A 17,036-nucleotide genomic window follows, 5' to 3' on the forward strand; every position below is an offset into this window, starting at 1 on the left:
CATGGAGCCTGGAATACTTGCACACATCACAGACCTGCTCTAGCTTCATTGTGTCCTATTATTGCTTCAGTAACTCCTCCTTTTTTCCCCACTGTGTAGCTCCCTGAGGCCTTCATCTGCAGCCTTGAGACCTCAAGGCCGTCTAGATGAATGCATTTACCCTGACCTCGGCCCGGGCCTCCGAGAGAAGTGAACTGGTTCAAACAATACTCCTGTTCTGCCTCTCAAGTCCGACGTGTGAGAACAACACCACAAAACACTACAAAGTATCTACTGTTGGGTGTGGCTTGAAGGTCATTACAGACAATTCCACCATTCACAATGTAGTATTTGTTTGTTATTGTATTTGTTATGTTTTTGCAACAAAAGATATTCATATAAAACCAGAACAAGTCTTTTCATTTACATTGGCAATTGAATATGGATCATGCAATCAATAACAGCATGCATGGAGCTCTGGCAGGACAGAGTAAACACAGCCAAAACAATATACAGCATAGCTTTGCTATAGAGATCAACATGGTCACTGGGGAAAGGACGCAAGCTTGATTTCCACTATTTGTTCTTTGAGGGTCCCTGGGGGTGAAGGAGGGTGGTGTTTGAGACTCCCAACTGACCATGGGAGTTGTACACAGGTCTTCTATAGAAACGACCTGAAGGAATATTTTCCCACCATTTTTTCGCACAGATGAGAGAAGAGAAAAAAAAATGGCACAGAGGTGGAGTCTGAAAAACCTTCTCAGAGTTGATCTCATCCTCTTCACCAAGAAAAAACGTTTATCCATGCATCTTTTATTTACTCCCTTGAGTTATACTACAGCATGGATATTTAGACTCCAGAAAGAGGGAAATACAAGTGGCTGGGATCTCTGAAGTACCAGTGCGTTAATGGTCTATGCAAAATAAATAAATTAAAAAAAAAAAAGAAATAGTACACCACGCCTAAGCTGCGGCATTGACATCGCCATTCCACCTGCACATAAACTACATAAGCATCTGCGGACTAGCAAAGCAAAGCCGCAAAAAGACAGGAGTGAGCAGAGGAGAGGGGGAATGAGCAGAACACTTGACAGGAGACAGGAGGAGAGTGGAGAAAAGAGAGGAGATGAGACAGATAAGGGGAGAGAACATGAAAGGAAGAGATTGAGGCACCAGCCAATTATTACATTTGTCCCAGTCGCAAAAGCCTTTGGTTGTTTTTGCATACCACCCTAGTGAAAATGCAAGCAATCCAGTGGTACAGACAGTCCACTGGAGTAAAGATGACACAAAAAGACGATGGATAACTTACTGCCAAGAACGTGACAGATTGCACTGCTCTGTCTGCATGGCATTTGGCAAGTCAACTGACTGCTCTCCCTTCGCAAGTGACATGGCTGACTGGAGACATGTTCACCAGCGCTTAGAGGAACATGAGAGGAGCACGGCATGGCAGTGCTTCTGAATCTGATAATAAAAAGCTTACTAAGTGGCAGTCAGTTGTCTTCGCAGAGGGAGCAAATTAAGAGGAAAGGCCACATTCTGGAGCGTGTGGTGGATGTCGTGAAAGTGAAGAGGCCTTAGTTGTAGGTCAGGGGAATGATGCTGCATACGTGCTTAAAGACATCAGTGCCAATCAAGGCAATAATTCCTATTAAGTAAGCATGATATGTGCCTAAAAGTGCATGTAGCTGAGTCCATCAACAAATCAAAGAAAATACAGCAGGGCGGCCGAGCATCCCTGGTGATGCTGCTGTCTGCATGAGCCATCTTCTCCATCCTTGCCCCAGTTGATTAGCTTATTCAGGAGAGCACTGTGGAAGATATTACAAAGGCTGGGATGTTCTTGGAACAGATCACCTCCCAGTGTTCTGTTGTTCTGAGATATGTTACAGACACAGTTCATGAGAGGCTTGTCACTACTGTGAAGCGCAGAGAATCAACAGGCCAGTATTTCGTCAAGATGTTTTCAGAGGCCGTTGACAACCTGAAAACAGATTTAAGCAGTGGGCATCCGATATGCAAGGCCACCACAAAGGGATATTTTTGCTCTCATATCAAGAGTCAGCAAATCGAGTGCATGTGTGGTGCTATGCCCATGTGCTTAACCTTGCTGGCACAACACAATAAGTCAATAAAAGCAGACCACTACCGAATGCTATTGCCGTTTTTCATACAAAACGATGAGTGTGTGGAGACCAGCCAAGACTGACACCTCTCTCCATTTGGACAGACATGGGCCAAGGATGATGCTTTGAGCAAAGTGCTTGGATCTTTTGCACATCCAGATGAAAGTCTCTATGTGCATGTCATTCTTACACTGACGGCTATTCAAAACCAAGTGATCATGAAAAACAACCTTTGCTGAAGCATGAGACAGGATTAACAGCGCAGATCTTTCCCAGGACGTTTGAACAGTCATCACCACTGTCCCAACATCCGTAAACAGAGGGGATGGACATTCTGTTAGTCCACAGAATGATTAGGACGACACATGAATGTCTGACAAGTGGGTCAAGGAACTGTCTCCATCAAGGTAGCAGTGGACAGTTTTATCCAGAAATTGCAGGGGCAGGATAAAGAAGCAGTATTGGAAGTGGAAGCTGAATTACCACCAAAGAGGAGAAAGAAGAAGCTGATCAGGCCTGTAGAGATGATTCATGTTGAGTCAAGTCCAGAGAAAACTTTCAAGATCAATGTGGATAATCCTATCATGGACAGGGCCATTGAGACAATGCACAGAAGATTTCTGAGTCACTGCACACTCTTTTCTTTTAGACCCCAAAAAAATTCTCCCAAGTGAAGTCCTCACCACTCCCACTGTCAGCCTTTCAAGAGCTCAGCAAGTGTCTGCTGGAGTTGAACACAAATGCAACTGCAGAGATTTTGCAATGTGAATTAAGCAGTTTTGCTCTACGTTGGGACAGACTGAAAATTTCACTGTTACAAGAGCATGAGACCAAAACAGTGGAGAATGAGAATGAATAGGTGGTTGAAATCTGCTGAAAAAAGCCGCTCCTCCTGCAACGAGTGCCCACTATGTTGCTGTTCATTCTCAGGCGGTACAATGTGCTGACAAATGCCTAGCACCTCCTCGGTCTAGCATACAAATTTCTGCTCACCTTTTCTATCACTCAGGTCGCCTGCTAAAGTATATTTTCGACGCTCAACTAAATTAAAAACAGTAAGTCCAAGGTTGAATGTCTTTCTTGTCTAGAATATGAGTTTTGGCACATTTTTGTGATGTCTTTTTTTTTTTTTTTTTTTTTTTTTTAAATACAGGCTATGAAATGAAAGTGGCATTAATGTACTTTAATTCTTTTATAGATACGTTAATTGAGCGCAATGTTTTGTATTTAAAGATATGTTATATAGCCTTTTCCAAATTTTTGTGATTACTGTGTCAACTGTTGAGAAAAAGCATTGTCTGTTATTTTTAAGTGTGGAGGAATTTGAATCTCTGATAAAACCCATCAATGGCCTCTTTTGTATTTGAAGAATAATGTATGTGACCCTGCTCGCAACCGTGAAAAATTATTCATGACCCTGGCCTCAGCAACCTTGCAGGAAAGTTAAAAATAAAGCACAGATAGCCCAAGGAAACAAGGAAAAGCCTGACGTCTTGAAAATTGCTGCATGGACAGGGATACAGGCAAGAGACGTGGTGTTTTAAACCAAGAGTAGTTGGATTTTATGTCAGAAAGCAACAGAACATCTCTACCAGAGGCCTCATCGACAGCTCAGCTTAGTCTGTCTGTGTCTAACAGGCTGCAGGAGCATATCACAAAAGGCTTCATTGCCTTCTACAATAGTTTTGAAGAGGCACAAGAGAGCTGATCTGGTTGTCCCAAATTCTAATCGAAAAGCACAAGCTGTCTCTCACTCTCAAGTCTGCAAGAAAACGAGTGGGTAAGATATGCAAAGTTGCCGCAAGCTGCTTCACTCAGTGCTCTAGGAAAGACTGAGACAAACTGAACACAAGCAACAAATAGACATAACTAAATTAATTCAAACCGGCAGACTGAGAGGGATTTAAATTTTAATATGTATAAATATATATAAATGATATGACCCTCCTCTGAACTGTTTTAAAAAATGCATGACCCTACCGCGGGGCCAAAGTTAAACAAGGATGACCCTCCCCCAGATTCTTCAATATGCCCCTTTTCATAAATTGCAAAAAGTCCCTAAGGCAAATATTTAACTGACATGGTCCAGACAGGTAGACTAGCTCATTTCTTGGCAGAGCAACTTTAACCTCAACTGAGTATGCCTTTCTAATACCTGGTGCTCTATATTGCAGCCATCCTTCACTCCACAAATAGCCTGATCTTAAGACAAGGTCTCTATAATGAACAGAGAGGAAATGTTTGCACTGGCCCGTGGACAATCCTACAGCCTGACGGAAATGAAGGAAAAACACTGCATAGATTCATGGGAGTTGTTCGCTGGGGGAGAAATGCACAATTTCAGAATGTTTGTGAGACTGGAAACCACCTACCTAGATCAAAGTCACATCCGCATTTACTGTACTCATATTGCACAAACGCTGCTGCTATTAAAATTACATTTAAATTCAGCAAAAAAAAAAACAACACACATTTTGAGCATTGTCTGCTTCATTTTTCCTTTTAATTATTTGCTGTGATAAAGTATAAAATAAAACATGACGGAAATTCAGGTTACCTTTCTGGCACTGGTTAGAGGTCCAGCAGCGGTAGTCGTAGTTGTCATTGAACGACGTCCTCTGACAAAGAGGGTTATCCTTCATGATGCCTGGACAGACATTGTCACACTCCTTTGCCTTCTTATTTCCATCGATAATGTTGTTGAACTCGGCATCCATAATAAGAGACCAGTCCACTGAGTCCAGGTAGCAGAGCTCGGGGTTCTTCTCAATCCTCATGGCCCCTCGGGTGATGTTCCTCAGGTTGTACAGGCCGATGTCCTTCAGGCTGGTCATCTCATAGATCACGAGGGCGTAGTTGTAAAACAGATTGTGCCCGCGGATGACACTGAGGTTGGGGAAGAGCATGCTGAGGCTGTCCAGGCCCGAGACGCGAAACAGCAGCAGGTAGTCGGTGATGACGGTCAGCTTGGGGAAGCTGAGGGAGCGGAAGACCTCCTGGTGGATGTTGTTGGTCTTGTCGTTGATGAGGAGGATCTGCAGGTAGCCCTCCACCACTGTACAGTTCTCCAGACGCTTGAACTCACTGATCTCATTTCGGATGTCGATACTTGGACCACAGACTGGCAGACACAGAGAGACAACACATGAAGGAACAAGTCATCCGTAAAAAAAGCCTGGACAAAAGAGAGTATTACAGATTTTCTTTTGTATCATACATGAATGTAACAGGAGTGCTTGGTGGGGAATACAGCTATGCTACATATAGATTAGCATGTAGATTACTTTTGCCAAAAGATATTAATGTTCCTGAAGCATATAATCCTGTTAGTCAAGACTGTGAGGCTGCTACTTTGCTGGCAACATGTCTTACATACAAATAATACAGAGCTCTGAAAAGGAGTGTGTGCAGTGTTAGGACGCCATGTTTCCACATTGAATAAAAGAAGTTAATGTTTGCTCTGAGTGTTCTCTCAGGGCAGGTATTTCTATTCTAACAAGGGAGAGAGATTATCATCAGGGTCAAATGAGGTGAACAATGTTTTTAATAAAAAGGTGAATGGGGAAATTGAAGTTCATTCAACATGTTGATACACCTTCTGTATCCATCGCATCAGACATAAGCCCTGTTTTTCTCAGTGAAAATGTTTTGTCTGTCACCTCAGATAACCCCAGTGTTTGAATATGTTTGAATAAGCTGTTCCTCTGCCTCTGTGCTTGGAAAACAACACTTGAAACCACAGTGCCTAGAGCGTCCTCCGACATCGCACACACACACACACACACACACACACACACACACACACACACACACACACACACACACACACACACACACACACACACACACAAAGCATTAACAAGAAAGCCATTTATTATTGATCAAAATCAACTCCCCTCTAATTGTGCCTATCTATTACTACACCTGGGAATTAATGGTAAACAATAATCTTGTAATGTTATTGTGCTCTAATGCAGTCAGTGGTTCCATAACCTTTTTTATTTGATGTACCTTCACAGACCTGTCAGATAAGTTCAAGTACCCCGTGTTCGACACCACCCATCATGTTTCAAATGTAGTAATCTGATTTGAGTTTAAACTGGATGTAATTTAACACCACTACAGGTGGACACTGTTACAATATTTTTTCATACAATTGAACCGATGGTGTTTCAGTCAGTTTGGTGAAGTTACATTTTATACCACTTTTAGTGGCAAAGGTCTGATGTTTCAACCATTTATCTGTGGCTTTTAGCTAAATATTTCAACTAGTTATCAATTATTTTAGCTACTATTAATTATCTATTTCAACCATTTCTCCATTACTTTTGGCTCTTTCATCATTTATCCATTACCTCTAGCTAACTACTTACAAACCCTTTATTCACTATTTTTAGATATTTCACTGTTAATTCATTACCTTTAGCTAACAATTGCAATCGTTTATACATTATTTTTAACTTTAATCTTTTAAACATTTGTCCAACACTTTGTGCTATCTATTTCTACCATTCATGCATTACTTTTAGCTAGTTCAACCATTTACCCACTGTGATAGCTTTCCACCTCCCATCACATTTATCTATTTCAGCTGTTTATACATTATCTTGCTATGTTATCTATTACTTAAGCTATCTATTTCAACTATTTACCTGTTACTTTTAACTAGTTCAGCCATTTCTCTAGTAATTTTATCAACTGTTTATACCGCCCTCCTAACTTGCTAACAAGTTTTTAGCACTGTCAATCATTGCAATATGTAATCTTCTGGTGTTACAGCTGATTCAATATGTGGAATTTTTTTTTTTTTTTTTTTTATAAGAATCAGTTGAGCTACTCAACAATCTTTCCACATAGCTCCAAGCAACTGCTGCAGGAAAACCAACTGGGATACAAGCACCCCTGCCTGCGAATTACTGCTATGAAGTAGCAGCCAAAAAGCTAAAAACTTCTTCTGTAAAAGCAAACATAAAAACCTCTAAACTGCCTCAATGCATTGTGTTAAATATTTATGAAACAATGAATGATTTATATAATAATAGAATTGGCAGATATTGCTGGAAGCAGGTTGTATATTATTTTTGAACTGTCTAAAAGAAGGTTCAACAGTCAGCACAGGAAATGCCTTGACATATAAGCTCCTTGGTTAAACCTGTTATGTTCTTACAAAGGCTTAGGACGTCGTGGCAGTGATCGACCCTGTTGTAGCACCTGTCCAATGAGACAAACAGGCATGTTTTCAATAAGTCTCTGATACTGGTCAAAACACTTTATAAGCACATTTAGTGGGTAAAGCAAAGAGCTAAACTGTGTCTAGTCCCAAAGTAAACACTGTGTCACCAGATTGTCTTTCTAAAACAGGAAAATGGTATAGAAATCGTACAAAAGTGACAAATGCGGTCTCTCCTTGGCACATATTCAACCATAGGATGTGTCTGTGCTCTCAAAATTTCCCTGTGAATAAATTAACTCCACTTCAGCAGAGACAAAAAAGGCCATGTTTGACGTTCTTTGTTCAAACTAGTCTGCCAAAAATAGAAGCCACATTGTTTATGGGGATGAATGAGCTATATTTGCTCCTGTTTCACTTCTCCAAAATTAGAACGGAAACGATTACTCCAGTAGAAAATAGTATTTGCTTTCTCCAATCAACACCAATGCCCCTGGGATCCACTTGTGAGCCATCGAGCTGCATGTCTTCTTTGTTTCATTGAGAATTTTCTTCCAGCTTCTCCAGCAGCCGGAGAGAGGGGGAGGAGGGGTGGAGCCACTCAAATACAAAGACTAATTTGTTTGTTAGTAAAGAGAAACTCTAGGCCCCACTTCCTGATGAGGGCATTAATAAAATCAGGGGGTGTCTGGCCAGAGAAGGGGAGGTTGGGGGGGGGCAAAGACATACTGTGGTGACGGAGAGATAAGGTTTCTGCCATGCATTCCTATCAGAAGCCTTACTGCTGGTGTAAAACTGTGACAAACAGAAGACGCTAAATGCATGCAAATGCATTTTTGAGCATTGCAAATGCCAAGCAGATATTCCACTGTGTTTTATCACAAGCTGAAATTGATTTCTGGTCACACAATGCTGGAAAAGAGAGAAGAATAGAGAGAAAGGACTGAAGAATGAAAGGAAAAACCTCCTCTTTGTGATTCCCTTGTTCTACTCATTAGGCATGTTAAGTAGTAGGAATTCCAATCATTTCCTTGGAAAAGGATTGAGTAGGATGTTGCCTCAAACTAAGCCCCCAGGCTTCTGTGATTCTTGCCAGTCTATCCATTGGTTGTGAAGATAACAATGCTTAAATAAGATTTAGATACCAAACCTTTTATCCTTCATTACATAAAGAAGAAGTGGGGAAAAAACAAAACATTAAAGCACTGATAACAACAACCTAGGAGTGATGTGGATATTCATGCACCAGTGTCCACAGAGAGGGATAAGCCTGCACACATGTGTCTGTCTCTCCCTCCTGTCTCTCTTTGCTCTTCACACTGCTGAGTAAACACACATATCTCCACAGCGTAATGGGATCCACCGGCTCATGTTTATAATTGATAAACTTTGCCCTAGCGCTCTGTGGAAATGTCATCACGCAAACACACGCGCACATCTGCGCATGCACACACCCAGTCAAACATGACCCTGTGTAAGTCAGTCAAATTAAGCCAAGGCTAATGGACACCGTTTATCTTGACCTCACTTAAAATCAGATTCAGATTTTGCAAACATTTCCTATATGTCAATAAACTTAATCTTAGTTTTTCTTAGAAACATGAGACATGTTTATCCTTTTCCAGACATCCACCTGAAGATTCCTCACTCCCACGTTTCGATTAAGGACAAAGTTTCTGCCCAGGGACAACTTTTTTGGGTAACCCCAGCTGTTACAGAGTTGTCAATGTCCCATGTGAATGTACAGCAAGCAGGGTTGCAAATAAGAATTATTACCACTTCGGATGAACAATGATTATGATATAAAAAGAAGAAACACAACAAATAATCACAACAGAGAAATGGTTGGTGTATTGCTGAAGAAATGACTCGAAAAATTAACACTTTGACAGAGTCACGATTCATTAGCTCCATACATTTCTGTGCATTATATAGAAAAAAATACGCTATATTGTAAACTTTTTTGTGGCCACACTTGGGGAGCTTTTCTTAAGTTTTAGAAGTGTTTAAAATATATGAATGAAAATGTGTGTATTGTACAAGGAGGCTGTTTAAGTGTCTTCTATTGGATTTGATGTCATTGTCCTCGGTACTGAGAAGTCATGATTATTTAATGCACAATACAGAACAACAGTTGCACAAGTTGTTGTTTCTCTCGTTTCTCAAATGAAATTCCACTAGGCTTTTAAAATTGGATTTAACATTAAATACAAGTAACATGTTTAGAATTGGTATGAATATTCAGACATATTAACCAGTATTCGCATCTAAATTTTATCCACGGATTTGTCCAGTTCTGGTGAGAGCAGTGAGGGAGCTGGTCACTGAGCGGTCATATCCCCTCACACCTGCCACATCAACTGGCCCTAATCCCTGGCATACTGGAAGTCATCTGACCAGCGGTCTGGTGGGCCACTTCCCCTCAGTGCTCCTTACTTCAAACACTGTGGCTCAGATATCAGCAAAACCTTAAACAGTAACACTACACCCCCCATCATAACAACCCTCACACAAAGACCTCCCCCTCCTCTTATTTTGGGAGAGGGGGGAAGCAGGAGGTAACACACCCTGTGTTTACATGCACACTGATCACTTTAAAGAGCAAACATTACATTTTCTGTATGGGTCACGGTTATTATCAAGGCGTTAAACTACATGAACCGTGAGCTCAACTGTCAGCTTTAATCTGAAGCTTTGGACAAACGGACCTGCTGCTTTTCAGGACCACTCGCTGCTATAACCTATGCACCTGTCCTCTCTGATCACATGCATGTACAAACGAGCACCTCAGAGTTTCCCGCAACCATTAGAAACTGTTATTCCTTATTACAACAAAAGTGCCGCCTGACCGATTGCCATGAAATGATGAAAATGCTTCTCACCAAGATTCTGCGAACCCCTCGAAGAATAATCTTTGGCTGATGAATTCTCTCTTTAGGACCGATCCACATTCAGTTCTTGATGAACAGCTTTCAACCGATACAGTGAGTGCCATCCATTAGAAGAGCTAACATTTGCAATCATCTCACAAATTGTACAATACTCCACGGGCCATTAAAACCGGCAGCCCATGATGATGTATGTGCGGTTGGCCAGAGACTGCATTTGAGCAAATCCAATGACGGGCCACTTGAAATAAAGTGTTTAATTAAGCATTGTAAACCTCAGCTGGCAGCCTGGAGGAGCTGTAGGACAGCATTTGACTGCACTCTCTCACAAACTAGCCCAGTGACACACTTTCACATCCTTACACAGGGGCACGCCACTGACTCTGTCACGCCGAGTCCTGCTGCAGTACACGCACACACACAGGGCTGCACAATAAACTCGCATGCATGCACACACACTCTCGTACACACACCGTAGGGCCTACGGACACTCGCTACACTTTCTCGCCGGGGGTGAGACAAGCCATTCCTGCGTCCAAGCCAAGCCAGGAGTGGGGGAAGGAAATGCATGGAGGAGGGAGGGGGCGATTGGGGGGGGGGGGGGGGGGGGGGGGGGGGGGGGGGGTGTCACAAGATGGAGTGGGGCACCTTGGAGTAGAGTGACCTTGGAGTAGAGTGACAGCAGTCATATCTCAGCCACTTGCCCCGTCATGACAAGGAGAGTTGTACTGCAACATGGCATAACCCAAAAGGAAAGGTAGACGGGGGTGCCTGTCAAACACAATGCTTGCTGACATTCGATTATTTATGCCGCCATTCACGTTTTCCAGAGCAACATGTCCTTTCATAAATAACTGAACAGGAAGACTGGTGTGTCCTCATGGAACGGGACAGAGGGTGTCTGTACTCACACAACCCCTGCACCAATGTTGTTGGTGACACATCTATTTATAACTCTAATAGTAGTGGCGCCAAGTGAAGTTAAGCGCATCGGTCTGTACAGGAGACCGCTCCGTGTGAACAGCGAAAGCCAATAAAACAGTTCACAAACTCTCTACTCTTCCAATCAACAAAAACAAGTCTGTTTCTCTTGCAAGTGTATTTTTGCACATTCTATTTCCAAACACCAAGTCTCTATCTCCCTCGCACTCTCTCTCCCTTTTAGAGACTTGTTTGCTGCATACTTGGAAGCCATGGCATGGAAAGTTTACTGCGGTGAGAGTTAAAAGGGAGCTTAATTACATTTTATTGGTGTGGACAGATTATCAAAACGAACAGAGCAGAAAAGTTTTCGACCCCTAATGGAGCTCTTGGATATCTGTGATTTTCCACCAAGTGATGATAGAAGCTGGAAATTCTGACCCTACACCGTCCAGTGAAGTAAACATCATCCACAAGTGATAAAGTGGTGAAGCTCATCCTTCTCTTGATATTCACCAGTCACTGTCTCTGAACTCTTTGTTCTGGATGGCCTCATGTATTATACACCACAGAGCGTCAAGATCTCAGAACAACCACTTGTCTCCCAGCCCCCAGCTGCGTTCATGGGTGTCTCACTGAGCTAAGATGGGTGCAAAGAAACGCACCCCCACATTGGCTGTGGTCGGACCACTGGTCAATGGGACTGAATTAAGTGTTTTCTTCTATTTGAATGCTAATAGAGGTCAGTCTACATGTCTTCTCCCCATGTCAAGTTGTCTCCTGCATCCCACATATCCTCTCAGGAAAAGGGGAAATTAGAATAACAGAAGTGACGTAAACTGCAAACACACACGTATACACAGAGAAATCAAGCCACGCCGCCCACATCACACAGACACACAATCACACACTGTGGGCTCAAGGTGGGGAGATGCATGAAGTTTACTGGCAAGCAGGTAAATGAGCAACTCCTGGTGTGTGACTTGTCAAATAAACACATGAGACGTCTTCAAAAGGATCATGACTTTGACACAGCATTAGCATCACAGAAAAGCAACTTAAGGCATAATTTGAACTAAAACTCAGTTTTCTGCTTGAGTAAACCACATTCTTGTCCCCGTTTAAACTAGGAAACTTCATATAACGTATCACTATATTTTACTTTGTATGTTAAATATTTAGTTCACAAACAAAAAAAACAGGAATTTGCTAAATCATCTCTTTGATCCAGTTGGTGTTGGTCTAAAGTTTTTGAAAGACAGATTAGGTATCATCTTTGTCCAACACGGTATTCACAGAGTTCCCACTGAAAAGCCTCTCACATCACTGCCACGCAGTTACAGAAATGATTCTGAAGGCTGTATATAATATCTAATAAAAAGAGAAGAGACTGTCATCGATTCCAGGTTGTTCTATTCTGGCAGCAGCTGCTCTTTTGTTTACAGTGGATTAGATAAGGCTGGATCACTTGAGATTAGATGAGAAAACTTTACTTGTTAAAGCATTTATGAGCCCAGTCTGAAATTCAAACCACAAAACAAAACACGATTATAAGGCAGATACTTTGAGAGATTATTAACACAGGCTTAATTTTGAGGTTGCTAATGTGTATAAAACACTCAAAAGTAAAGAGAGGGAAACTTTAAACTTAAACTTTCAAAATAAAAATTAAATTAAAAAAATCACCCTGACCTACTCCTGAGCAAGTTTTTTTTTTTCAGGTTTATTGGTATACATTTTAATGTATTGTGGAGAGAAAATTGAAAAGTTTTAACATTTCTTCTACATTATTTCTATAATTTCGAGTGTGCCATCGGTGTGAAAGAGAGTGGTGTGAACTCAGGTGAACCTGTATTTAAAGTTTCACAGAGCTGTATAGATTATCATAGGTAACTGTAATTGAAACAAGGACTACAGATAAAACATCGCCCACAATATTTTATTTTACCATCTATAATGATAATCGACTGAAGCATATTATTTTCCTCCTATTTGTGTGTGGTTTTTTTTTTTTTTTTTTTTTTTGTTTTTTGTTTTTATGACTGTGTGGAATCTAAGGTTTATCTGATTTAGGTTGTTCATGCGCAGCGACGCCACACTACGAAATGCAAAATGGCCACATGGTCGTAGTAACCTTCAGCTCTGGTCCCTGGATTCATCCTCCGCTTTCTGGATGTCTGCCGTGAAGATTATGGCGACATGTGCCTTGTATCTTTCCCTGTTTTTCTAAATAAGCAGCGCTGCTTCAGCAAATGAGGGGATATTGTTTAGGATGAAGCAGATTCCTGGTGAAGTGACGGCAGCCGGACCACATGGTCTTCTTCAGCTAATGTAAGTAACAGGCTGTGCTATAAGATTCCCAGGTTTGTCCTAAAATAACAGGTACCCCCCCCCCTCCCCCTTTTTTTTTTTTTTTTTTTTTTTTTTTGAATAAGGGGAACAACAGGTATTCCCCTTATTTAAACAACATCAAATACATACATTAAATAAATAAACATTTTACATCATTCCCCACCAGCCAGCAAAAGACTGATTTACAAACGATTAAATTGGGCTGCAGAATAACTTTCTGTATCAAGGCTTGCCCCTACTCAACCAATAAACTGGAACAAAAATATTATAATGTATACTTACTCTCTCCATATGTTGACCACATGCAGATAGCGAAGACAGACAGCATCAAACCCCAAAACAAGGTCGGGCTACCCATCGGTGAGTCAGATCTCATGTTCCTGAACATTATTCTCCTCCCCGAAAAATAAATAAATAAAAAAGGCGAGGACGAGTGTGTAATATAAATGATAAGGTTGTACACACCGGCTTCTGAGAAGAGCCTTAATATGAAAAAAAAAAAAAAAAAAAAAGGGGGAAAAATGAATGTGTCTGTAGCCCAAAAGGCTACTCTGTGGTAGCCTGCAAATACGTGGTTGCTTGTCTACCAGGCTTTTTAAAAAGAACAACTAAATAAATGTTTATAAAGTGTTATGACTGGGGATTTCTTAGAAAAAAAAAAATACAAAAACAGTCTGCTATTTTTGCCAATCACAGGATACTTTGACGTCGGCTGGTATGGCACACATGCCAGTGATTTCACTGGATAAATGATGGTAATCCCCATCTTCAGTCTCCATCTCTTGAAAACAGCGGAGTGCGCGTACAGTGCGATCAGGCCTGGTAATAACAATGAAAATATCAGACTAAATGTTATTATTGGTAGCCTCCACCACCATAATAAATTAAGCCAGTGTCGCTCGCAAGAATCCCCCGTGTGAATGGCTGTGGATGAGGGGAGGAGGAGGAGGGAGGGGGGGGGGCAGAAAACACGTCCAGATCCACAGGGGTGGTGGCTGGGAGGTTGAAAAATGAATGAAAAACCTTTTTTTTTTGCCTATGCCATTCAGCCAGAACAGGCTCTCGATCCTCAGCAAGCAGACCCGGCCCACAGACAGAAGTCGCTTTTTAAACCAATTTTCCAGCTCCTCGGGTCGGACTTATCTCTGCCGTCAGTCGGGATTTTGCAGCTGAAAGAAAATACCAGACTTGTGCCACGCAAGAGAATGGGTCTCCAGCTCTCCAGCTAGACGACCTCGGCTAGGGGTGGGAGGGAGAATATGTCCAAGGAGTTGCCCTTTAAGCGTGTTTCTTGTTTTGCCTTTATCCTCACAAAAAAAAAGAAGAGAGAGAGAGAGAGAACTTAAACTCCCGGTGCGCGTATATCCAGAGGCTGAAATCCTACGGTTCGCCCTCGGTTAGAGCAGGCTGTGGGTCTCCGCTCCTCCGTGGAATCTCTGCTGTAAACAAGAGTCGGCTTCTCTCACACAGAAACACATAGTGCTACAGATAAGGTGGCCGGCGGCAGGGCGGAAAAACCGGAGTGGATTCAAGCCCAGGGATCCTCAAATCCAACGACACCCCCCAAACGACGCACATACATCACCGCGCACACCGCCGACTGCGTGTGTTCTAAAAGCTGTGTTGGTATAGCTTTATTCCAAGTTATATAACCGACCGTCAATAGTCTATACCTTTAGCAGAGGAAAACACATCTTCATGTTGCTCAGGACCTGTGGATGAATCCCACGTCTGGAGCAGAGAAGTTCTTTCGTGTATTGTGATATATCATGAGTACCGATTGTTAGATCACAGATAGTGTCTCAATATTTGGTGGAAGAGAAAAAGTGGTGGCTGTAAAGTTGACCACAGTTTTGCCTGTAACACCAAACTTACCTAACTAAATAAGTGGTTCTCAACCTGAGGGTCAGGACCCTCACAAGGGGTCACAAGTTGACTACCTGGGGCCCAGTTTCAACTAATTTGAAACATTCAAATAGCAATCTGCAACATGAGATACCTTCTTCTCACATTAATGTCGACACATTTGACAGGACTCGTACATTTATATTTGCAATTTTGTGACAGAAAAGCTTTTGTAGGCCAGATGTCACCCACCATTTGCATGTAAGTAAGTCACAAATCATTTTTGAGAAACTGGTCCCAGCTAGGAAATAAGAAAGCCTTAATTCTAAGACACTGTCTTAAGTGATGTGGGACCCCTGAGGCACCATGCTGTCTGTGAGGCAGAAACTGAGATGGTCACATTTTGGTATATTTATAATATATTTAAACAAATACTGTTTGCATGCTGTGTCAAAATGTAGTTTTTATTATCATAATACATAATAGTTTACAAGACTTCAAATCTCAGACAGATCTGTGTCTGTGTTTTAATTCAAGTATCCACCACTCGCGGACATACAGACCTGTGTATTGCTGGTAACATATTATCATATTATATTGGTAAACTGTTTGATTTCTGGGACTCTGGGCAAAATGTGTTGGCAAAACATGTGAGAGGCCAGCAGGGATCTCCTAGCCAATTCATTTAGTCCCCCTTCCAAAATTGACTAAACTTTTAAACTTGAGAGGTTTCAGCTGGTGAGGACAGAAGTATTTTACAAAAAGATGAAAGCTGTCACATCCTGTTCCACTGTAGTAAGTTACTGTTGAAACAAAATGTAACATTGGAAAATCCAGACCATGCTAACTATGATTAGTTTCTTCCAAGGCTGTTCTTTGTTGACTGAATAACTTTGTGTTGGAGAGGTACATGTTTACATTGTTTACAATGAGTGTGAGAGTTTCACCCTAAAGAATTTGGACTTGACTTTTGTCCACATACAATATTGTCTATTATTCTTTCAAATGAGCTAATAATTTCTTTTTCTTTTTTTTTTTTTTTTGACAGAAATGTCAAAAGAAAAAATCAACAAAAAAATCCTCAATAACAATTCAGTTTGAACATAACTGTGTTATATTACGACATTTTTTGTTCATGTGAGACTAAGTTCAGGAGGCAACAAAATAAGTGAGGAGCCCTTTGAATGAATAAACACGATGGCTGTTGCAGGGACTGAAATAAGCTTCTATTTACCTCCGGAGAGAAGATGATACAGCACCATCATGCATTAGACAAACTGAGGGGTTAACCACAGCTTAGTAATCATAACTCACCGTCCTTAGATTTCTTCTGTAAATATAGGTGGTTATAGAGATGAAAATGACTTTGAATTCAACTGTTTATTTCATGCTGTGTGTGTTTGTGATTTTTATGTTTCAGGGCCAACTGTGCGTTTATTCTAGGTTCCTTCACCCAAAATTAGCAAGGAGTCGACCTTCAATGTTTATCACTCCTCAAACTGTGGATGTGTCTTGTTGCAAATTACTTACAACTTTGTCTGCAATAAATAATCGACTTGGACATGATCTCAAATTAGGACTTTTGCAGTTGCAAAGGCACAAAGTTTATTTTAATGGCGCTTTAACAACAACATGGAAATATATCATTATTCCAACTTTAACCTAACAATGAAGTTACTGCAGTAGTGGGAAAATAATTATTCACCTCCTTGTCTTTAATTTGATTTATTTATTTATATTGCTCTGGAGCGA

General features: G+C 41.3%; 1 protein-coding gene across 1 annotated transcript in view; it reads right to left on the minus strand.

Moving 5' to 3' along the window:
- igf1ra (insulin-like growth factor 1a receptor) overlaps positions 1 to 15,002 on the minus strand; it is a 78,068-nt gene extending 63,066 nt beyond the window's left edge. The window contains exons 1-2 of the mRNA XM_071500029.1: positions 13,722 to 15,002; positions 4,666 to 5,229 (exon numbers count right to left, since the gene is read on the minus strand). Of these exons, the coding sequence (XP_071356130.1) occupies positions 4,666 to 5,229; positions 13,722 to 13,827 (670 nt within the window). The 5' untranslated portion in view covers positions 13,828 to 15,002. The remainder of the gene's footprint in view (positions 1 to 4,665; positions 5,230 to 13,721) is intronic.
- Positions 15,003 to 17,036: the final 2,034 nt, after the last annotated feature.

This window comes from Trachinotus anak, unplaced genomic scaffold, assembly GCF_046630095.1.
Source record: "Trachinotus anak isolate AG129_WGS33_773 ecotype Australia unplaced genomic scaffold, CSIRO_AGI_Tana_v1 ptg000002l, whole genome shotgun sequence".
In the NCBI taxonomy this organism is placed as follows: domain Eukaryota; kingdom Metazoa; phylum Chordata; class Actinopteri; order Carangiformes; family Carangidae; genus Trachinotus; species Trachinotus anak.